Below are 23,702 nucleotides of genomic sequence, written 5' to 3' on the forward strand. Positions count from 1 at the left end.
CATGAGCAATTAAATGGATTACTCGACCAATCCATTCAATTTAGTCATTTTAGCAACACAAGTAATGAAAAAATATTATTTGCACCAACATATCTTGAAAATATTTTTATATAAGGAATTCTATCGATAAAGGCTTATATAGAATTTCGCATCATCAAGGTCGTGTGGGTATCGTGCACCAACTCGTACTCTATCTAAATATAGTCTCAATATCCAAATACCCAAATAAAACAGCTTTTAAATTTGATTACTAAAAATGTTATTGTGCAGCTTTGTGTACGAAGTTCAGTCATGGCTTGTCTTAACTGAGCGGCCATATTGTGTTTTATAGACTTTCAGCTCTTTTTCTTTTAATTTCAACAACAACCCTCATAGGAAGGGATAGGGGTGATTAAAATAAAACGCACCAGAAAAGATATTGGAATCAACTATTGCGTATTTATTGACATTCCGTCCAGAAAAGTTACATAATAAATATTCGACAGTTTAAAACTTTATTCAATTAGTAAGCGTGGAAACGAATCAAATGGTGGCGCCCTCTGGCTATTCTAAAACGAATACAAATAAATCGCCGACTATGAGGCTATTGCTAATGGCGCTTGGCAGCCGGCGCCCGGCGTGAACTTGGCAACTTGGCGACCAATTGGCTGTAGCGTCCAATTGGCGGGCGGTGGACGACTTGGCGGCGGACAGAGCTGGCTTGGCAGTAGCGAAAGGAAGCAGTTGTCTGTAGTCTGCTAGGTGTGCGTGGTCCGATGGCTCGGGTTAGCCAGATGAGAGCCGCCACGTCGTCGCCAGCCGCGGTTGCCAGCTTAAGACCGATCCACCATCAGCTCGAAGTGCACCGAGCCGCGCCGCTCGTATCGGTCGTAGAAGATGTTCTTCGCCCACGCCTTGCACTCGATGTTGATCAACACGCCCGCTGTAATGCAAACGGTTGTAAATTGCCTAATAGAAACAGCTGTTCGGTTGATTCGTTCAATTGGTTTGTGAATTGGTCGATCTTTGGCAGACACGCGTATTAGTTGGATTACACTCACTGTGACATAATTTCGATATCTATTGTAACAATACAAAACAATTGTAGTGCACGTGATTTCAATACCATATGTAACCAAAGTAACAGACTAGCATATTTGAATGTAAATTTAATAGAGTCAATTCATTTAAATGCCTAAATTTTAAACGTTTGTTTGTTTCTGTTTATTAATGTAATAACAATGCATGACATTTTTTATCTTATGAATCGTCACATGCTCTCTTTAAACAGCTGTTATTTTTTTTTATCTGTGCGAATTTAATTCGAATTAAACATACTTAGTAGACAAAAATTAAAAAACAAACTATACCTATAAACCTCCCCTAAAACTCGTCAGAAAGACTTCGGAAAAACCAAGAACTGAGGTTTAATGAAGATAAATTATTCACTTACTCCTGGGCTTTTCAAAGAGCACGGCGACGAGGGGGCTGAGGTAGCCCTCCTTGTTGGTGAAGGGGTAGTAGAAGGCGGGGAAGCCGCGCCGGGGGATGTACTGCACGGGGCCGATGTTTTCCACGTCCGCCGGGTTCTCGCCCTCGCAAGACACCCACACGGTGTTGGCTTCGGGTTTTCCGGACTAGAATGGGTATTAAGGAGTGAAAATAGTGTAAGGATTAAAACACATACCGTAACACCTTAAGGTGGAGTGACGTCAGACAATCTCGTGTGGTAAAAATTTACGACATGTACTAATGGTATCATCTAGTCGTCGTCGTCATGACGACACGACCTGATTTTGTATTTCAATTGCTGACAAAAATTTTGACGTTTCCGTAAAATTGTAAATTTGCCTTTCCACAACCTTTAACTTAATCACACAAGCTTACAGCACCAAATAAATATAGGGTCACAACTGCCACGATCCCTACGACTCATACCATAAGGACCTCTATTATTTCATTATTAAAATAAAAAGCTGTTGAAAAGCTTTCTCTAAAACTGTTAATTTTAACTATATAAGTTTTGGCATGTACTCGTATAACACCTGTAAAGGTAGCATTCAATTGGACTTTATGTATTGTTATTGAGCTATTGTACTAAATGCTTTACACAATAAAAATAAATAAATAAAATAAAGTTACTTACAACAAGCTTGATGTGCTGCTTCAAGTCCTCAGGCATGATTTGAGGTAGATCTTCAGTATTGTTGTACGGTTGAGGGGTCCAATTGAATATCTGGAATAATAATGCATTTTAGGATTATATTTACTTGATAAAATCAATAAAAAAATAAATTCTCGTCAAACATTACAAAAGACATTACTATGACAAAGGTCTTACAACTACAACTATATGTTACAGGAGTAGCGAATGTGCATGCAGTGCACCTGCTGGTAAATGGCAATTGGCGTTCATGGGCATCTGTAATCCATCTGTAACCGCTCATGGCATAATTCTGAGCTTGCTCCCTTTCGCGATTGTTGCAGCGCATAGTACTTTAACAGCACTAGATAATTATAACCTTTGCTTTGTTATTGCCTTTTGTTTGTTTTGTTCAAGTTTTTATTTCTTTATTTTTTTCTTGTTATTATTTTTGTTTTTTTGTGATTTTGTTTTTTTTTTCTTAAATTTATTTTTTTAATTTTTATTTTAGTATATTTAGTTTTAAAAATTGTACTGTGTAGTGCAATTGTGGTGAATAAAGTATATTATTATTATTATTATTATAATCAATCCTTGATTTGATTTGATTCCTACCTGAGGTCGACCACAGAAGCGTTGTAACTCTGAGGATTGAGCTAGAATGCTTCTTAAAAGTATATCTCCCTTACTACACCCTTGAAAGCCAAACTCAGCAGCGCTAAACATTTCTGTAACTTGACAGAAATAGGTGTAGAGGTGGTACGGCTGGAGTCCAACTATAAAGGGTTTACCTTGTTGAGCTTTAAGAACACGCAGGGTCCAGCCTCTTCGTAGTTGTACTGGTTGGCGGAGGTGCAGGGGTGGAACTCGTCCACGGGCACGTCGCACACCTGCTTCTCCCCCAGGGCGCTGGACGTAGCCGAGCAGAGGACCCGGTTCTCCGCGCCAGGTGCTTCGCCGCTGCCACTGCCCTTCTTGCGGTATTCTGAATCATGAAGGTTGTTATTATTTTTTCATCGTACCGAAGTAGCAAATCAGCATACAGCCTACGTATTCGTAAGTGGATACTACTGCCGATAGACATCTATAAACAATCCTGTCGGAGGACTAAGTGACGCCTCGACTCGGTTTATCATTCCCTTCAGAACAAAGCAGTCCTGAAAACTGCTGTTACGAGTATTAGAAAAAGGTGTGGCGGTGATGCTATGTCATGTTGTGTACCATGAGAGGTTCCGTTCGGAGCTTGAACATAATTATGTGCATATAATATGAGATGTTGAGAAAACAATAACATGATTCAGCAGAAACGCTAGTAGCGCTATCTCTTGACGAGTTGCGAATAGTTGTCAAAGTCCTTCACATATAAAATTAAGGGTTATGTACGTAATAGAAATATGCCTTTTTTGTTTTAGCAGTTAAGCCCGACATGTTTCAATTCTTAATAAATTTCAAAAGTATGCATCTACTCGTAATATACGTCAAGACTACTTATTGGAACATTTACATTATCTTATTCTAATGCATCTTAGAACCTGCGAAAAATACTCGTATACAAATACATATATAATCAATAAAAATAAATATATAGTTAACATTAAAAATATGATTCGACATGTTTACAAGTGTCCTTATGTAAGAAGTTAATCGGATGATCCTAATAATAGTTATTGTAATCCGTATTGAGCGACACAGATCTCCACAACGCAAACTTAATAAGCCACGCAATGTTATGCCATTGATATAACCGACTTATTAAAATATCAAGTAAATATCTATATATTGGCGTTGAATATGTTAAGTATTTCCGTAAATTGGAGCAGCAAACGAACACGCAGTCCACCAGACGGTAGTCCATTTCACATATGGAGGTCGGTAACTAACTTTTTTTTATAATATAATAGTAGCAGACGAGCATGCAATCCACCTGATGGTAAGTGGCTACTGCCGCCCATGGACATCTGTAATCAACCCCAGATAGGATTAGATATTCCTACCTGAGATCGGCCACAGATGCGCCGCTACCCCTGAGGACTAAGCTGGAACGCCTCGGAAAAGTCTGTCTCCCTTGCCACACCCTTCAAACCGGAACACAGCAGCGTCTGTTATTAGGTAGAAATAGGTGTGGCGGTGGTGCCGCCGGAGTCGAACCACAAAGAATTCTACCACCTTCAATAACTCTACATAGAAGAGAAGATCTAATTGAAGCCGATCACGGATGCGTTGCCACTGCTGAGGACTAAAATGGTCGTTTCATAAAAAGTCAAACTGCATCATCATTCCACCGAAACACGCTAGAAACAGTGGTTGTGGTATCCACCCGGTCAAACTATGCGGTATTCTAAAACTGGCATCAGTAGTAGGTAAATGTATTTATTTCTGTAAAGTCATGGGGACGTCCTTAATTTTTTATTTTGTGAAAGCATTCTGGAAGCATACTGAAAGGATGAAGTTTCATCCACAACAACTTGACTCGTGGCGATCCTCCACGGTTCGGTAATTTTTACCGCGTACGTGCAAAAAGTGAAATGAACTTCCTCCTCAGGTATTCCCTGAGCGCTATGACAAAGAGTTCTCCTCCAAAGCCAGCGATATATTGGCAACTCCTTTGGTGTTGCAAATGCATAGGCGACAATGACTGCTTTCTACCAGGTAGCCTGTCTGCCTATTGTTAGGTATAAATATAAAAAAATACTTCCTACATTATTGTATCGTATATCAAACAGATCAAATACTTACGATCGAGGAACTCGTCGATGACACTAGCCCATTTCAGCACGGATCCCTTATCGTTGGCCCGGTAGTAGATCAGGGTGCTCTCCACATTCGCTGAGTCTGGCATGGGTCTGAACCCAAGTCCTGGTGGAATTAAATAAGAATACTTATAACTTTAAACTTAAAGTTTATTTTCTCATGATTAAAACTTGTGATGAATTTCAGATATTGAAGTATATCAATATTTTGTGTTGAGTATACTTATATATTTCTTTGACAAGCAATTAAGCAGTAAAGATTTTTAAGTAATTTAATCAGCGTTTTTTGACAGCTTTTTCGTATTTTTTGTGTGTACATGTAAATTGGTTTCTCCAAAATTTCCGAGTTGATTAGAGTCATTTTTCTTTTGTTCAAAACTGCTTACGACCAAGGTGGTTCCATATAAATAAGAATGAGATCTAGAGATTAACTATGAATTTTTTAATGCATAACACACATTTTAAAATATTATTGCACACATTTTTTTACCTGGATTGCTTCCAATCAAGGAAGCTTCCATCTGCCACTTAGGTTTCTTCGCGTCGAGGGTCTGGTAGAAGGTGGCCAGCATCGCGGCAAAGAAGCCCACGAGAATGGCATAGAAGATTAGGTAGAAGAGCAGGATTTTCGCTGGAAATAATAAAAGGTAATTTATATACATGGTTTATATGATTTTATGATACATAACTTATTTTGTTTTACAGCGATGTCTTTTTATTTACCCCTAAAAGATGAAATGTCAACCGATCGACTGATACCATCGGTCGATGGGCGGATCGATCAGTCGATGTCGATCGTCCTTTATTACCCACATGAATCAATCTATGACATTGATCATCATTAACGAATATATCTTAAAAGGCTACTGTTGCATGTAGCAATCTATGGTAAAGACATCAATTGATCGTCATTTTAGTAACCGGTATCCGTCGAGAAGCCAAAACTACAACACCAGTCGATCAATATCTATCGACATGTATGTCCTTTATTAATATTTTGAGGAATCAGTACAATTTTCAGAAACATAAAGAAATTCCGCAAACCAAATTCTTGGAAATACACATGCTTGGAAATACACATGCTGTGTGTATTGTGAAAGGAGTCAACGAAATAATTGTCCGTAATGGGCGACAATGGCCGCTTCCTAGATAATCGTGGGCCGATCGTTGACCGCCTTTAGTTTCCTACTTCGAACCAACATTTTAGCTGCGTTTGCTAATCGATTTGTTTTCCACTAATAATTTGTAACAATTAAGCAGTAGTTGTAATACTACTACAGTTATATGAACTCCGATCTCAGAACGAGTTCTCAAGTGTGTGTGAAGTCTACCTACTAATCTGTCCTTGGCCAGCGCGATGGACTTCTATCCTCTCACTCTGAAAAGTGACACGCGCCCAGCAGTGGGAATAATGAGTTTATGTCGAGTCTCTACACAACCCGCGTGAGAGTACTTTTGCGTGAATCAGAGCCGTATGCAGACACAAGCCTTAGCCTTGTTAACGATGGGAAACCTTCTAAAAGTACCCGGTGCCGTGGGAGCGACACAGGGTTATGTGTGCTCTTACGGCACTAAAACCACCCCGGTGGTCGTTCTCGGCGCTGCGTAGAGGACTCCGGGATCTCCAACGGAACGTAACCGGAGTCCTCTTAGCAGGTCAGCTTGACGCTCTGGTGTGCACGACGATATGCGACCACAAATACTACCGTCCATCCAGGGGTCGCTGGCCGGGCGGTTCGAGCTGGCACTCTTGCCGTCCGCAACCCCGGAAGCCCCCTTTTGCCGACAGGCAGAGGATACCTTAGCCCTATTCTGATCCCGAAACTACAGGGACAATGCAGACACAAGCCTGCGTCATTAATATATAGGAAATATAGACTTTTGCTACCATTACTATATTTTTATGAAGAATCTTTAAGTAGTGCATAAATTATATTGAGAAACTGTCTTCTGTAAATTTTCTCCCTGTATTCCCCCTACCTATGTTCTAGTCTATGTCTGTTCTCCAGCTAAGTACATGGTAACAGATTTAGCCGTCCCAGTTTCATAATAATTGCGTGCGGATCGCTAATTAGGAGCGACGTGTAAACTGTCCCCTCTTGATTATCGCGCGGTCCAGAGCAGGGACGCATCTAACCACTGGTCATACGGACGAAGATAAAATACCAACGAGATAAGTTGGTAAAAGTAATTTTGTGAAGTATGCATTATAGTAGTGGACGTATGTGTTATTCTTTGGCACGCACCCCACCTCACCCCGCTTCACAAGTTTTAACATTATGAGGTACAAATCCAACGGATTTGTCCAAAGTACAGGAGTGACATATAAGCTACATTTATTAGCAGTCGAGTTTTTTATCTAATTATAAATAAGTAATATATTTAAGAAATCGACTGCAGGTCAGGTAATTAATGTGGGTAACACCAGACTTAGCTCACCTGTCTTTGTGTAGGGACCGTTTATAATAAAGTTTATGAATGAATTATGAATTAGAATAATTGAACACAAAATCAGTTTTTTTTAATGAAAAATAAAATCCTTTCAGTTTATTTTAATCGTAATCGTAATCGTTTACCTAACAGTTTACTTAGTAAATGTGTAGTAAATATTTCTTGTAGAAGTTCCAAAAATAATATTTTGCTACTTATTCGCTGTTAATATAACAAGTGCCTTATCGCGGCGAGTTATTGTCATTAGAGCCGACCTTTTAATAGTTTCATTAATGTTAACGAATTCGTTAACTCTTGTGCGTATGGATTGACTAATTTTAACTATGTTTAAATCCCTCGTATATTACGACTCTAAGAAAGATTTTTATGCAAATGTACTTTTAGGTTAACTTTTTTAAGATTACACTTAAGTACCTATTTAAAATTATAAAATCCTAAATTTTACTATAAAGCTCATGTATGTACAGACTTATTAATTTGTTGATAAATCCTTTAAAATAAATAATACTTTTTCTGAAAACTGTCACGTTATATCGATGAAGATAATATGTACCTTCAATCTTCATAAGTAAATATCTTAATACATCCTGGTTTATATTTTAGGATAAAAAAAAACCTCGTGATAGAATAAAAATAATTGCAAGTAATATTAATTACGCTATGACATGGGGTTCTTCAAAAAAGGTGCCAAAAGTTGTCTCCTCTAAAGACTGGGATGCATTAGCGACTCCCCTGGCGTTGCAACTCATGCACCACGATGTCTACTTTCCATCAGGTTCTTTATAACATAGACGTAGCAGACGAGCCAGCTGTCCATCTGATGGTAAGTGGCTACTGTCGCCGATGGACATCTGTAATCAACCCAAGATTAGATATTCCTACCTGAGGTCGGCAGCATATGCGCTGCTACCCCAGAGGACTAAGCTGGAACGCTTTAGAAATGTATGTCCCTTACCACACCTTTCAAACCAGAACACGGCAGCGCTTAAAACTGCTGTTACGAGGCAAATATAGGTGTGGCGGTAGTGCCGCCGGAGTCGAACCACAAAGGATTCTACCACTCTCACCACCACCTTATCGTTAGGTTTAACAAAGATACCTTAATAAAAAGACGCGCTGTCGTTATCAGAGCGCCTATATACATTGAAACTGAAATTGATTTACTACTAGATTTCGTATCTATATACGCGCCTAGTGTTCCGATCGTATCTATATACGTACCTAGTATTCCGGTTAAAACTGAACTAGTTTCCTAGAAACCATTTAAAAACAATGCAGTGGCGCATACTGCATAATTTAGGGCGCAGGGCGCGGTCGTAGGTCGCGCATGCGTGATGCTTTTAGGGCGCCTTAGTCAGCATTCACCGTACTGGGCGTTCTAGATTAGTCTTTGTAAGGTTACCTGTAACCAATTTTAGTTATTCCGAGCCTGTACCTATATATAGAGGGTTGATAACCATGGCAAAATCATTATGGAAACACCACACCTTTTTCTGATTTATAACAATAGTAATAATCGCTGCTAAGTTCTAATTTAAAAGGTGTGGTAGGTGGTAACACCTATACGAGATAGGGATCCTTTATCTTGTGGCAGGACTCCGTTCCTATCTAAGACTGATTATAGACTGTGCAGCAAGGGCCAGTTACTATTAGGACTGCAATTTCTTTCGCTACTTCTGTATTATAAAAAATCTACATCATTGCCTCCATTTTTACATAACCTGGACATTATTTAAGTGAAATAGCTCGTCGGTATGCCACATGTATGCACGTAAAAGCTTCGTTAGTCATCAAATGGAGCTACCTCTTTTGTTCTCACAGTTACATAGTTTCTAATCTACGTCCGTTAAATAAACTATTTAAAAAAGAGGAGCATATCTCTTTTTTAAATAGTTTATTTAACGGACTTTTCCAAAAGGTTGTGTATTTCTCACGTACATAATTTTTATTTTTTCAATATGTAAATATGTAGAGCGATTACTTCGTAATATTACTGATTAACACGTTCCCTGCGGCACAGATTTTTCTGTACTTTCCATTACTGCGTTACGAGTTGTTTTAAACCTCGTTCTATATCCGACATTGTGGCGGCACGAGGCGTGTTAAATCCCACCGCCCGAAGGAGACTAAAATCCTTTTTTTGGCGCCAAATAAGACAAAATCGACGGCTTTTGTCTTGATTATTATTAACAATGAGTTGATTAACCTAAAACTGCCGCCGCCCTTGGTTAAATTCGTTACTTTAGATTCTATGGGTAAAATAAAATGTGGGTCTAATGCACCTCGGACCGCACTGAAAAATGGCAGGTTTCCATATAATTTAGTGATGGGAAAATAAATATCGATTTTATTTTATTGTTTTTATTTATCAACGTTATGGACAGAATGAATACAAAAAGGGGAAAAGTTATGGATGTTTTTCATTGAAACATTTCAGACAATAAGGTTTTTTGCAAACAGTGCATTCCGTGAGATTTTTTTTTTGGTTTTTTTGTCTGCCTCACGACATGTCAAGAATGTGCGGAGTTTTTCGTAGCATCCGACACATCTCTTCTTCTTTGGACCCTTATCGAGATGATGTGCTTTCTTTGCAGTGGATTCTGAAAAGTAGGAGCGAGTAGATTAGGGTAAAGAGTAATCGGAATACTCGGTAACGATTTTGCCTACGTTTCCTATATCAATAATGTAGCTACTTAACTTTTGTTTGAACCATAATAGGAAACGTAATTATCTATAATGTAATTTCTTACTATACGGATATACGCCTAGCCTGCCAAGTCTCACTACTGGACTTTCATCTAGACAGAGTATATTTGTGACTTACCTGTTTTTGAAATATCTTCCTGTATTCTGATTCAGGCTCAGATTTTTCAACCGGTTTTTCTTCATCTTCCTCCATGATCAACTTTTTTCGGCAACGTTTCGACATGATAATTTTCAACATAAAGACAGCGGTCCTACTTCGTCGCTACGCAGCCTCGACTGCGTTGCACAACACTAACCACGTGAAGCTAGCGTGGGGTGCGGTACGAGGTGCGTGGGGAAACGAGGCGTTCCCAACCTCGTTCCGCACTGTGTTAGCATTATTATTTGTTCAGTGCGGTACGAGGTCTAACAAACCCGACATTAGGTTGGTGTACCATAGAACTAGGAATCAGTAGCACATCACAAACATATAGTTATCACTCTCCTACACTGAACCAGACGGAAGTTATGCCTCTCGCACCACAGAGAAGTTAAAGTTTTTTCTTACCGCTATAACGACCAGACATGGACGAGGTGTTTTAAGCCGCGTTCCGCAGCTAACGTGTTAAGATGGTTCTCAGTATAACTAACGCTTTCTTTACTAAAAAAAGGTGTAAAAAGAGCTCTCCTTCAAAGCCGGCGATACATTGGCGACTTCTCTGGTGTTCTGCTCCTCCATAAGCGACGTTGACTACTTTCTATCAGGTATCTAGTGCATCTGCTTTATTGTTAGGCTCAAATATATAAAAAAATGAGAATCCTTAACTAGAATTTCGTGGGTGCAATGGAAACACAGACGGAAGAGCGCTATTTTAAAACATGTATCGAACATAAAATCCTGTGAACCGGTTATCACCGGCCACTACCACCCACTTGTTATTGATAAAACTGAAAAGTGTTGATAAAATTTAATTTATATTAACTAGCTGTTCGCAACTATCTTCGCGCGGATTTTAAATCAGAAATAATCTCAATAAAAAATCAGACTAACTTGATACTTTTATGTTATTTCTTCCGGAATCAACCTGATTTCCTTCTAAATGTTAAATTGAAAGTATCTTGATTTATTAAAGTTAAAAACTACCTATAAGTCAACGGTTCTGTATATGCATAAATTAACACAATTTCTAATGAATATAAAGCATGATATGTCGATATCTAAAATACGTTTATATTGCACCTGAGGTGGTAAACACGGATGGTAAACACGGACGGTAGTGTACCCTCGTGGACTAAGTTAGAAAGCGGTGCCTTAATATATCTGGCTTACCGCACTATTCAACCAAAAATATAACAATATTTGAATCTGTTATAAGTATAATGTTGATGCCTCCGCCTTTTAAACAAACGTACTAGCAAACAAAGTTTATTTTTACAATGTGATAACAAATTAATATTACGACATCTGTATAAACAACACAATGTGGTACGACTTATGATTAAGTTATTTGTTTTTGCTGGAAATCATTCGCCACCAATTGAACTAATCATTGTCGTGTCGAATGCTCATTACGGCCAGTGATTAATTAGTTTGTCTACACATAACAACGAACAGTGACGTGTGAAAAAATGTGTGACGTAGAAATAATGTCAAATAACAAAAACAATCATTAATCATCCTTTCTGTCACGCTTCCAATTAATTTTGGTGACATTATTAGATTTCTATTTTAGAAGCTGCTTTATTCACGCTTCTACCTTAACTCTTTGGTTGAAATGTTTGAAGCGTAGTAAGGATTTTAATATAATTTAAATTTTGTTGATATTTATTAGATATTAAATTAAAAATTCAGAAATGTATATCTATGTATTGTTTATGTCAAAAGAAATGGGCTTATTGTGCATTTAATGCAATTAAGTCGTAAGATAAATCTAAATCTCATGTTAAAAAGTCGTAAGGTAAATCTTACGACTTTATAACATGAGATTTAGATTATAAAAGATCCCTTAGCTTAGGATCTTTTTGCTACGTGGCCGATTCGTAGCTCCGAAACCCGTAGACAAACAAAGCCTACCGACGTAGCTCTTACAAATATAAAGGTTAATAAAGAGGTAACATTAGGTTAACATGAAATTTCGAGTAACGTGTAGACTATGCTAATATACAAAATATTGTTAAAGCTTAACATCGTAACATCTTAACATTTCATTAAAAATCTAGATAGAATTTTATGGGAAAACGTGATAAGAATTAGGAACTCTACCTTTTTTTATAATATAAGAGTAGCAGACGAGCATGCACCTAATGGTAAGTGGCTACTGCCGCCCATGGAAATCTGTAATCAACCCCAGATAGGATTAAATATTCCTACCTGAGGTTGGCCACAGATGCGCCGCTACCCTTGAGGACTAAGCTGGAACGCCTCGGAAAAGTCTGTCTCCCTTACCACACCCTTCAAACCGGAACACAGCAGCACCTAACACTGCTGTTATTAGGTAGAAATAGGTGTGGCGGTGGTGCCGCCGGAGTCGAACCACAAAGGTTCTATCACCTTCAAGAACCTAAGTCTTAAACACGAACTAGCATATTAATACCTAAAGTGAAAAACATGACTCTATATTCCATAATAGACTATACCGTCATACAGCAATATGTACCTAAAGGTACGCTAGGTAAGGCTAGATAGCCTTGGTATGTGTGTCCTTGGATCGATCGGCAAAGGACGAGGCGCGCGCAGTCCGCCCGGCGCCGCCTTTCCCTGATCATATTAGGTTCATCTCTTTAATGTAAAGCTGTTCGACTGTGCCACTGTAAGTGGGCACTCACTAATGTACTTTTATTGTATACGAAGTGTAATACTGTGTTCTATCTTGAATGGGCGTGGTAAGGCAGATTTTCCCCAGTGGTCGCGATACATTTGTTATCGAGCTCAGAAGATTTCATTCCTTGTCGAATGGTTTGATTGTCGAATGATTATTGATTATTGATTTTATATTAAAAAATATAAATTACATATCATCTTGATGAAATCTTGATGATCATGATGAAATCTTAACTATAGGTAGACACAGACGAGTTCTTACCATACTAAAATAGCTATATCGACTTGTGTGAACAGTCTATAACTAGATACATATTTCCAGCATCCAATTGGTCCAGAAGTCTATACTTCCACATCTGTAGCCACAAAAGGTGAACTTCCAAAACGCTACTCCCCATATATTTGATCCCTTAATTATTCGTTCCTGTATTCGTCGTCAATTCGTTCTTATTCGTAGTTAGACATGGTATATGCATTGATACTTACACTAAGTCAGTAGAAGGTAATTTGAGTTCAGGATTTACTTTTAGGAAGGTATCGATCAAATAGAAGACCTGCGCGGCTGATGTTATATATTAAATATTGTTACAGATTGTCTTGCTCATGTTCTCATTACTATAATACGTTTAGTGTACTTTATTAATACAATCTATGATCATAGAAACCTAGTACATCATCATCATCATTATCATCAACCCATCACTGTCCCACTGCTGGGCACGATGTCCTCTCAGAATGAGGAAGATTAGTCCACAGTGCGTGGCGTTGACCAATTGAAATTTGGTAGACACATACCTTTGAAAACCTTTTTCAGGTATACAGGTTTTCTCATAATACTTCGCTTCACCGTTAAAACAAGTAATACATAATAATTTATGATACACACATAACTTTAAAAAATGAGAGGCGCCAGAGCTTTACCTGGGATTTGAACCTCGGACCCCTCGACTTCAACCACTAAGCTATCACTCTAACCTACTTGAATAGCAATTATTCACGTTATTAGCACGTGTTCGCTATATTTAGCTTGCAAAGCCTCATTCGAAGACGTGTACCGTAATACAATATCTACGTCAAAGGCTTAATTTGCAGGCCAGCTGATTGTTTTAATTCATCGGGTTAATTAACTCATTATTTTGATACTGATTTAGGTGGTACTCTACAATCAAGGGATGCCTAATATTTTCTTCTAAGATTTGCATTACATGACAGTATATAGAAGGAATTTCTTTTTAATGATTCGTTTGAAAAATATTTATTTTTTTACGTATAAAATTCTCAAAATATAAAATTGCCTGGTAGACTCACCGCCACATCTCAGTAGCTTATTTAAAGGTATAACAGTTTTAAGGGCTAAGCTATTTTGTGGTTTGAAAGACATAAGTATATCCAACTGAGAACTCTAGGATAGTGATATTGGACAACCTCTAAACTCCAAAAACATTACTCCACCTCCTCCTCATATTATATGGAATTGACAACGGATGTCTACAGGCGGCAGTGACCACTTGCTCGATGCTACATAACACCGTAAAAAGTAGATAATTTATTTATTACGAGCCTAGATTATCTCAAGGTTCACTGAAAAATATAAAGTTTCATTAAAGTTTAACTTAAACAAAATCCTAATAGTTCATTATTAGAATTCTACATTCGACTCTTTAAATCTCTCCTTTAAATCTATTATTTTTGTACCCTGACATTAAACCTTTTCTTTTTAAATCTATATATATAAAAAAATGTAGAAATGTAAATGTAAATATAACTATCTACCACCCCACGAAGCCACTGCCCTCTGGTCCAGAGGGAGTACTTAGGATAATTTGCCAAACTCACTACCGCCATCTGGCGGCGCTAAAAATCACCCGAATTATACTGAAAATGTTTTCACACTGGAATCTTTCAATTTGGAATCAAATGGAAGTATATCCATGAATTTAATAAACAGATATTTTGAAATATAATGAACTAGACATAACTACGTAATAAGCTCTATTTTCAGATGGATGCGATATAAAACTGCCTTGACATACCGGATTAAATAATTTATAGTGATTCTTGCTTTCAAAAATATTAATTTATCATTTCTTAGCTAGAACAGAATGTTAACAAAGACAGCCGTATTTAGAAACGTAGGATTTTATTTATAAAATTAATGTAAGAAATGACCATGTAGTCCACCTAAAAGTAAGTAGCAAATGTAGCATTTATGAACATTTATAATCTACTCCAAATAGAACTGGATTCATATTGATGCGTTATTATTCTTGAAGATAAAGGAATGCATCATGGTAAGGACCACACCCTTCAAACCAAAAGGTAGCATTGCTGCCTCATGGTACCGCCACAGTGAAATCACGAAGGATTCTCCGACTGACGACCCGCGTGGGAGAGCGGTCACAATGCTGGTCTGACGCCCAAAGCGTTCCGCGTTTGATCCCCGGCCAGAAAGACATCTGATGATGAATTTAAATGTCTTTTATAGCACTCTGTGACCTAAACCCGCATTTTAGCCACGCATTTCTGTGTCCAAAGTAGCCGATTTTTACACCGTACGAATATTAATACACTACCCTCACAGTTGAAAAAATAGTACATTACAATACGAGGACGAAAAATTTTTTTCTGACAAGTGTGAGTTTGCAGGCCGAGCCGCAGGCGAGGACTGCAATCACACGAGTCAGAAAAACATTTTTCGTCCGCGTGTTGTATAAAATTTTATATTACGGGGTCGGAAATGGGGGTTTTGCGCACGCGAAGCGTGCGTAAAACGTCAATTTACGCACGCCGTGATATAAATAAACATAGCTATGAACGTTTCATACTTTTAAATGCCATTTAAAAATTAAAAGTGAGTAATGAGTATTTTGTTTAAAGCTATAATTATTTTAATATTTTATTTTGAACGTATTTATAAATGTTTTTGCCATTGTGTACCTCCATACTAAGCAATAGCATCACTATAAGACTAACTATTGGGCTTTATCGAATTTTATTGTTTGTTTTGACTGTTTGTTTTATTTTCGCTACACACCATAGTAGGAGATATTTAAATTAGGAATCGTTATCAAAATTAGCCATAATACTACTCCAGTAGAATCTCGACTAAGCGACCTATTTGTTGTCGTATTTGTGGCATTCGGATTATCGAAAATTTGGATAATTGAGTTTATGAAGAAAAGCTATTTAAACCGATTTAGGAAGGCGATGTTTTTCGACTATACGTTTGTTACGTATGTATTTTTCATTCTTTGGCAAACTTAAACGACTTCATTAATTTTGATACACGATGTGTCGCTGAATTCGTCTAAATTGTGGCGATAACATAGGTTATATTTTTAGCAATCGGGTTTTTGTTTTTTATAGTAACTATTTTGTTGCGATTTGGCGACTTTCCGGAATTTAAATGCACAAGTCACACAAAATGTGGCTGATCTGTAAGGGTTATTACAAAGTTACTTGTTCACGTTTCACAATCCGAACAATCGCGAATATTTATAACTAAGGTCCGGATAATCGATTTTCTACTGTATCACTAGTATTAGTTATGTATTAGTACATTATGTGATTGCTTATCATATGTTTCTTTAATACGCCTGTATGTAGCCTAAATGGCTTGATAGATTTCGTAGTATGTGTGGTGTTAGATTTGTCTTTATCATAAGTGCAGAATAATTACTAAATTTTCTAAATTTCAATGGTTTTGGTTGGGTCACATTTTTATTGCTTTTTTAGTTCATAATTTTTAGTTTCAATCATTTATAAGTTTCAAAATAATTATCATATTTTTTCATATTTCTTCACAAGTATAAGCGGGTTTATGTCACACGAGCTATAAAATAGTATACGATACTTGTGACAAAAGTAGCCTATTAATTATCTGCACGGCGTTTAGCACCCTCGCTGCGCTCGGGCGCTAACTTCACGCCGTGCAAAAATAGGCTACTTTGGCCACGCGTATCGTAATGTACTATTCTGGGTCTGGGTGTTAAGTATTTGTCTTTGTGCACCTCTTGTGGGACTGTGAATGTAGAAAGTGTCTGTGAGAGTAGAAAGCGACTTTACATATGAGGCGATCCTCTGCATCCGCAGGAGTGGCTCCCAAATACTGTGACTTGAGAACCCCTGTTGTATATGGAAATGATAACAGATGTCCATGAATGTCAATGGTAACTTACATAAGGTGGACTGCAAGCTCATTTGCTGAAATTAGGAAACGAGCTTGCAGTCTTAAAAGTAAACCAGGAATTTTAGCATAAGATTTTATAGATTAGTGACTACAGTCCACCTGATGGTAAGTGGCTATTGCCGCCCATGGACATTTGTCATACATAAAACCTACATAGGACAAGATATTCCTACCTGAGATCTGCCACAGATGCGCCGCTACTCCTAAGGACTAAGCTGGAACGCCTTGGGAAATTATGTATCCCTTACCACGCCCTTCAATCTAGAACACAGCAGCTCTTAACGAGCACCTTCATCATTGACAAAGACTACTCTTAATCGTTCTGTTATAAATAAAGTTTCAATGATATGATTACTATCTGCTCTTTATCAGTAACCAAAATAATACTTCTGTAGAGCTGTGCGAAAATACGACCTCAAGTACTGTTTATATTTCATACTATGACTTGTAAAGACTCGTATTATCTAACAAGTTCGCTTGCCACACCCTTCAAATCTGAACACCGCTTTGTTTCAGGAATCGACCCAAAACCTTATTAAATTAGGCTCCTTCGTGAATTCGTCGGCTTTACTAATTATATTTAGTAAAGCCTAATATATAAGAGTTATAATTTGGTCATAATAAAATATGATTAAAAGAAAATTATAAAAATATCTTTTTAGTTATAGTATCAAAATATTTCTTACGAAAACAAAATACGTGCGTATTATTACGTCGTACTTGAACAAAATATATCATATTAATGAATCATTTTTTTATTTTCATCCCGACAATTTGATAACTAAGAATGGTACTGATATGGTTTAATACGTAATTTATAATTTAGCATTATTTTAATGTTAGCAGATAACAATGTCTAGCGTTCTTTTAACGTTAGCAGATAACAATGTCATAGTTCACGTAAGAGGGAACGTGTATGAAAAAAACTATTTCTGTTAATTATTACATATCCTTTAACTCAGTAATTGTTTGAAATTACCCTTAATACCTTTCCAATACTAGATGTAATTGAAAAATCGCATATCGATTTTACAAAACAGGTCAAGTATTACGTAACGTGCGAGCGCGGCTAACTCTTTCAGCTAGATCGGAAGGAAAATAATTTTCTAACGCGGAAACTCCATTTCCACATTACCCTCAAGTCTCTGTGATGAAACGTGCCCGTCGGGATAATTCGGCAGCATCGATTTTCCCTCCAAAATGGCAACCTATTGGAATTATGAATAAAAAGTACTCACCCCAGCTGGATCCCGTACGGCCCAGGAACTGCCCGGTCTCCGAGTTCCACAGGAAGATCCTGAAGGACTCCCATTTCCCCAGATCCGGTGGCGGAGAATAATACTGCTCAACAACTTTGGTCTTGTCTGCCATGTTCAAACGCCTGGCCGGACTGCGGTAAGCAATCGATTGCGAGCGCCTTCGCCCCGGCACGCCCCCCACTACAACCCCCCCTCCGTTTGCTACCCCCTGCAACCCCCGTTTCCCCTTACGTAAGCGTTACGTAAGGCGGCGCGCGCACGTTTCAGACCTACTTTGAGCGGCCAGTCTTGTTGACCGTTTAAGTGGTCCAATTCTCCCCTTTTTGGTCTATTTTTCTTCGTAGCGGAGAGACGTGGGGTTTCCAATTACACTGGTTTGTAAATGGGTCTGCGTAACCTTTCGTAGGCTATTCTGGAGACTCTATTCGTTTGTATTAAGGTTCGATTCGTTATTGAATTTGCAATGATTTTGTTAGTTCGCGCCTGGTCAGTGTGCTAGGTTTCGGACTAGCGAATTCCAGCGCTCTCTACATTAATACAAATTACTCCACTTTAATACAATGCTTGCGTTAATTTGAGTGATGAGCGTAATTAATAACTCTAAAATATTTCACCAAATAGTGAGTAAAGTGTTATTTCAGGATTGTAACAAAGATTGCGTTAAATGCAATTACTGTAAAATGAAATGAAATGAAATCTTAATTATATTGCTATTCGGTTATTTCTTATTTCATTGATCTAAAATATAATATTTCCACGTTCCTCATAGGAAATGGGGAATTTTATTGCTTATAAGATGCGTATATCTAAACAAAATAATTATAATGACAAAATAAACACCTAGAAAGACAAATAATAAATAAACGCCTACTTTTAAACTCATACGATGAACCGAAATATTGCTATTAATAAAGTTAATATTAAACGTATCCCGTTATAAGTAACATATTTATAAGTAATTATTTAACTAAAATCCCTAAATAATCTTATCCCATTAAAGCAATTATTACAATTGATAATGTCAACTTGATTTTAAGTCTTGATTTTAAGCTAAGTCAATGAACAAATGTAAATTTAATGACAAATGAGCTAGATAGAAAACCTACATAACTACCACCCTAGCAATAAATTTAGTTCGATCGTACGATGAGTCAAAATGGGAAAACCACATTTAAATATTTATTGAAACGCCTGATGCCTTGTTATGTCATTTACGACGGAAAGCGATGCGTCGCAAAATATTTTTTTTTTATGTAAAGGCCTACTCATTCTTTGTTAAAAATAAAGAGGATAGTAACAATAATTTTGGTTTAATCACATTACTTTAATGCATTGTAATGTACTGGTTATTTAGTACAAATTATCTATGAATAAAGATGATAAATAAAAACGCCTTAAAATATTAATAGCAAATTCGAAAATATTATTTTCATTGATATATTGTTTCTTTTCTTAAAAATAACGCTTTCTACACTAATAGCTCATACTAGGATTTCCGTATTGGGTGACATGAACACACACAAAGACAAATACACAAACACTAACAGATATAACCATTTAGATACCTATGTGGCCGGAGATCGAACCCGAAAACGTTTGTGCGTCGGATCGGTATGGTGTCTACTCCGCTTCGCAGATCGTCAAAAGTGTTGTATTTTATCAGGTTAAAACAGACATTGAAAAACTAATTTATCATTAAAATATCATTTATTTGTTGAGTTCAGGTAAACTTGTTTTATAATACGTCATAATACAAAATGAAAGAAATAATTTATAAAATATAACCATTCAGTAATTTAAAGAGTTTTTGACAAAATAAATGAAACAACACAATCATTCTCTGAAATATAGCCTTCTGTTTCTCTGTCAAAAAATGTAAAATCTTGGCTCTGTCTTTGTTTTCAATTCTCGAAGACTGAAGAGATTCCTGTAGCTATTGATTTGCTGGCTTGATTTCATCTGCTTTGTAGATAAGGTTTATCTGACGAAATCGCCTTATGGGCAAGTTTTCTTAGTATACATGATTTATTAGTATTTACTTTAAAGTCGTCTTATTAATAGCTTTTAAAGATTTCGATGGCACTGGCTGTATGCAATAATTTATTGACCTCTTATACGATATTCAGATATTTTCTCTACATAGAAGGCTCGCTGATCATCTTTTCGGTTTTCTCTGCAGCAGGATCGTTTAAGGTTTCCGATGGCTTAGTCCAGGCTTGACACACGCAGGTTGGTCCCTGACCGTTCCCGCTGGCTTGGTGGCCACCGGTAAGGTAATTCTGATTATTACTGGACCCACCCCCGTGGTTTCCACCTTGGTTTTGGTATGACCCATTTTGTCCTTGGAAGTTACTGGTTTGTTGGTTCGGATAGCTCCCTGTAGGGTAGGTTTGACCCTGGAATGTACCAGAAGGTTGGGTCTGGCCCTGGAATGTACCAGAAGGCTGGGTCTGGCCCTGGAAAGTACCACTGGGCTGGGTTTGACCCTGGAAAGCACCAGTAGGCTGGTTTTGACCTTGGAAAGAATTGGTCCCCTGACCGTGAAACTGGTTCGATTGAGTGTTATGGTATTGTCCATTCTGACCGTACTGCGTTTGGGTGTTTGGTGGTGGGTTTTGATAAACTATCTGATACTGTCCCTGGGATTGAGTTTGGCCGTTATTAAAGCCCCCTGCGGGCGCGGGGTAGGCTTGTCCTGGGGCGTAATTACCATTATTCGGGGGGTAAGTTGTACCTTGGTAGCCATTCTGGTAATTACCATATTGCCCCTGATTCTGGTAGTTGTAGCCTTGTCCCTGGTAGGACTGTCCGTTCCATTGCTGGTATTGAGGATAGGGTGGGTATCCTTGGTTCGGGTAGGTTTGCGGGTAAGGCGCCGGTGTTGTTGTGGGCTTGTTCTTGTGGCTGTGCACCAGGTCGATGACGCCTCCGATGATCTTCTCTGATAGAGCGGTAGTTCTGACTTCTTTTGTAGTTACATCGGCGTTGCTTAAGACAGCAATGATCAAAAGCTGGAAGCACAAGAAATAGATAAATGTTCAATGATGTTCTATTACATTCATAAAGATAATACAAACGAATAAAGTTTGTGTATATAAAGTACATAATTTATTCTGCTTTATGGCTTGGCGAAGCGATCACTATACCTACCAGTCTGACACGCAAAGGGTTCTGGGTTGGATCCCCGGTTAGGTAGGTTTCTAAAGGTTGAATTTAGATTTCTATCCTTGGTGTGGATTACCCTTGTCTATGTAATTGATCATGGCACGTATCGTAGATTAAGACCTAATGTGGAGCTTGTTAACTATTTATTATTAAGTTATTTTTTTATATATGGGCGAAGATGACTAGTCGCCATCAAGCATAGTGCATGCTTGTTTGGTAAGTAATAGGTACTTCTATTTCATAACAATATATACCTCAATATAAAGATAAAATAATATAGATTGATAGATTTGTTAAATTATTGACTCACGATCAAAGATATATTCCTGAGTCCCTCCATGGCGTGTGAAGGTTTCGCGTACAAGATCACAGTTGGCTGAAGGCTTCCAAGGACGCGCTTTTATACGAGCTCAGTGGTAATCGTTTTTCGATCCTGTAGAGTTAGGGCTGCCAGCGGCGGTACTACGTAAATGTTTTTACATTGTTAAAATACATACGGGTTCTTTTTCTTCTTTTTTACCCGACTGCGGAGTGTCTTATATATTATGTATAGACATACATACATAGGTATGTATGTGCCATTTTGCCATGGCCACCAAAATAAACAGCTAGACGGATATATGAGGTGCCGTTGGATTCGGTTAAATTGTGGGAGTCGCTTTATTTGTAAGCAATCGATTTCTTGATTTTTTTATAATTCTAGAGAAATTTGAATATAAATGAATACCTTCAATATTAATATCGTCAACACGCAAAGTTACTTTATACTTCAGAACCACCTAAACGAAAAAGTAGCCACTTTGCGTATTCGACTTCTAGCCTTTCAGTGACGATAGCATCATGACAAATATGAGATCAACTTTAAATAGATTTGACTACAAGTTGCAGTGCTGGGACTAATTGTGACAATTGCAGATTAAGTGTTGTAACAGTATTTACGGCAATTAATAATTATAGTACTGACATAATACAAAGTTACCACAGGCCTACTAAAGTAGGGGCGTAAAAGTAAAGGTTTTCCAACAGACCGTCTTAATTAAAATTTTAATCTTCATTTAAATTTTAATAACTTTTTATTTTATCAGTACTTGTAAATATTTTTGGCAACCCTACAAACACGCATGACGTCATTCCTCATGATTCGCGATGCGATGCGAGGCGGCGCGACTTGTCTCACCCCTTAACAAAGTCCCGCTATACGAAGCATAGCACGGTCACTCGTTAAGCGATTATCGATATTGATTGACCGAATGTATCGTAACATTATCGAAATCGTTGAATATTGTTTTTTCTATTAAATATTTTTAATTCGCTGCTTTCTGAGTACTCAAATTGTTTAGGCAGGAACTAGTGTTGTATAGATAGGTTAGATTTTTTGCTACAGATTTTCAATCTATCTTTACCTTTCAAGTATCTACCAACGTCGACAGGCGAAAAATAAGGTTTTATCAACCTCGATTGGACTCATATTAGACTTGCACAATCTTCTTCAAGTATAAATATATTATATATATATATACTTGTAGAATATATAACAACCTCTACAAAAAGAACTCTTCAAGTCACTCTACAAAAAAGAAACGAAATGGTCTTTTCAGAAGGTGACAGTTGTACCTACAGGGCAAAGGCAGTTATGTATCACTTTTACTATTTTGTTAGATGTAATTCGATAAAAATTGCTAAATTATATTTATGTCATTTAATTATAAAACTATACAGCTAATATTAACTCTATTCAGGTACCTACACCAACGACATATAATATCGACAACTTAGCGATATCGAAGCGACAGTCAAACATATATCCAGATAGCTTGACCCCGAATGATTGACGCCGATCCCAATGTAAAGGGTACTCTTGTTCGCTTTTTAAACTCACCGTGGATCATCGTCGATCATAATTTATTATCTTAGCCCCGTTGGCCCTTCAAGGAAGTTTTAAATTAATTCTCCCGTACTTATTCATTTAGACATGACCCCGAGGCAGGAAAAATCCTGATTTAAAACGCTAAGAGCAACATTTAACGCAAATCAAGATTATATTTTGTTCAGGATAATATATCGGTACATTATTCATTGTACAGTTTATTCAACTTCGTCGTTTTTTACAAGATAAAAGTAGCTAACAGTAGTGCAGCTGATAGCAAGCGGTCATTGCAATGGACATTTGTGTCAAACTTAGAATAGATGATCTACCCGACATCAGTCACAGGTGGGGGGCTACTAAGTAGGTATATAACTAACATTAGAAATTAATTAT

The 23,702-nt window shown here is 37.5% G+C and overlaps 2 protein-coding genes across 3 annotated transcripts; both read right to left on the minus strand.

Moving 5' to 3' along the window:
• Positions 1-411: 411 nt before the first annotated feature.
• nrv3 (sodium/potassium-transporting ATPase subunit nervana 3) lies at positions 412-18,439 on the minus strand. Its single transcript, XM_073080323.1, has 7 exons — positions 18,257-18,439; positions 5,363-5,503; positions 4,859-4,978; positions 2,914-3,107; positions 2,126-2,215; positions 1,433-1,616; positions 412-922 (listed from the first exon to the last, which is right to left on the minus strand). Exons 1-7 carry the CDS (start codon positions 18,387-18,389, stop codon positions 813-815), a joined length of 972 nt encoding a protein of 323 aa, XP_072936424.1. The 5' UTR covers positions 18,390-18,439; the 3' UTR covers positions 412-812.
• Positions 18,440-19,965: 1,526 nt separating this feature from the next.
• On the minus strand, positions 19,966-21,888 carry LOC140748269 (uncharacterized). 2 transcript variants are annotated; one of them, XM_073081052.1, is made up of 3 exons: positions 21,753-21,888; positions 20,721-21,288; positions 19,966-20,690 (listed from the first exon to the last, which is right to left on the minus strand). In XM_073081052.1, the coding sequence occupies exons 1-3, from the start codon at positions 21,780-21,782 to the stop codon at positions 20,413-20,415; spliced, it is 876 nt and encodes a 291-aa protein (XP_072937153.1). In that variant the 5' UTR covers positions 21,783-21,888; the 3' UTR covers positions 19,966-20,412. The 2 variants fall into 2 exon arrangements, with proteins under 2 accessions (XP_072937153.1, XP_072937152.1); XM_073081051.1 differs by having other exon boundaries at positions 19,966-21,288.
• Between the last annotated feature and the right edge of the window lie 1,814 nt (positions 21,889-23,702).

This window comes from Epargyreus clarus, unplaced genomic scaffold (genome assembly GCF_041222505.1).
Source record: "Epargyreus clarus isolate Ecla_fem2 unplaced genomic scaffold, WU_Ecla_fem_2.2 ptg000015l, whole genome shotgun sequence".
In the NCBI taxonomy this organism is placed as follows: Eukaryota; Metazoa; Arthropoda; class Insecta; order Lepidoptera; family Hesperiidae; genus Epargyreus; species Epargyreus clarus.

Excerpts from the sequence above, each read along its gene's own strand:
- nrv3 (XM_073080323.1), bottom strand. The coding sequence starts at position 18,389 with ATGGCAGACAAGACCAAAGTTGTTGAGCAGTATTATTCTCCGCCACCG. Across the intron at positions 3,108-4,858 it reads CATCGACGAGTTCCTCGATC|AATACCGCAAGAAGGGCAGT; the intron begins GTAAGTATTTGA and ends TTCATGATTCAG. Across the intron at positions 923-1,432 it reads GCTCTTTGAAAAGCCCAGGA|CGGGCGTGTTGATCAACATC; the intron begins GTAAGTGAATAA and ends TTTGCATTACAG.
- LOC140748269 (XM_073081051.1), bottom strand. The coding sequence starts at position 21,782 with ATGGAGGGACTCAGGAATATATCTTTGATC. Across the intron at positions 21,289-21,752 it reads TCAGGAATATATCTTTGATC|CTTTTGATCATTGCTGTCTT; the intron begins GTGAGTCAATAA and ends TTGTGCTTCCAG.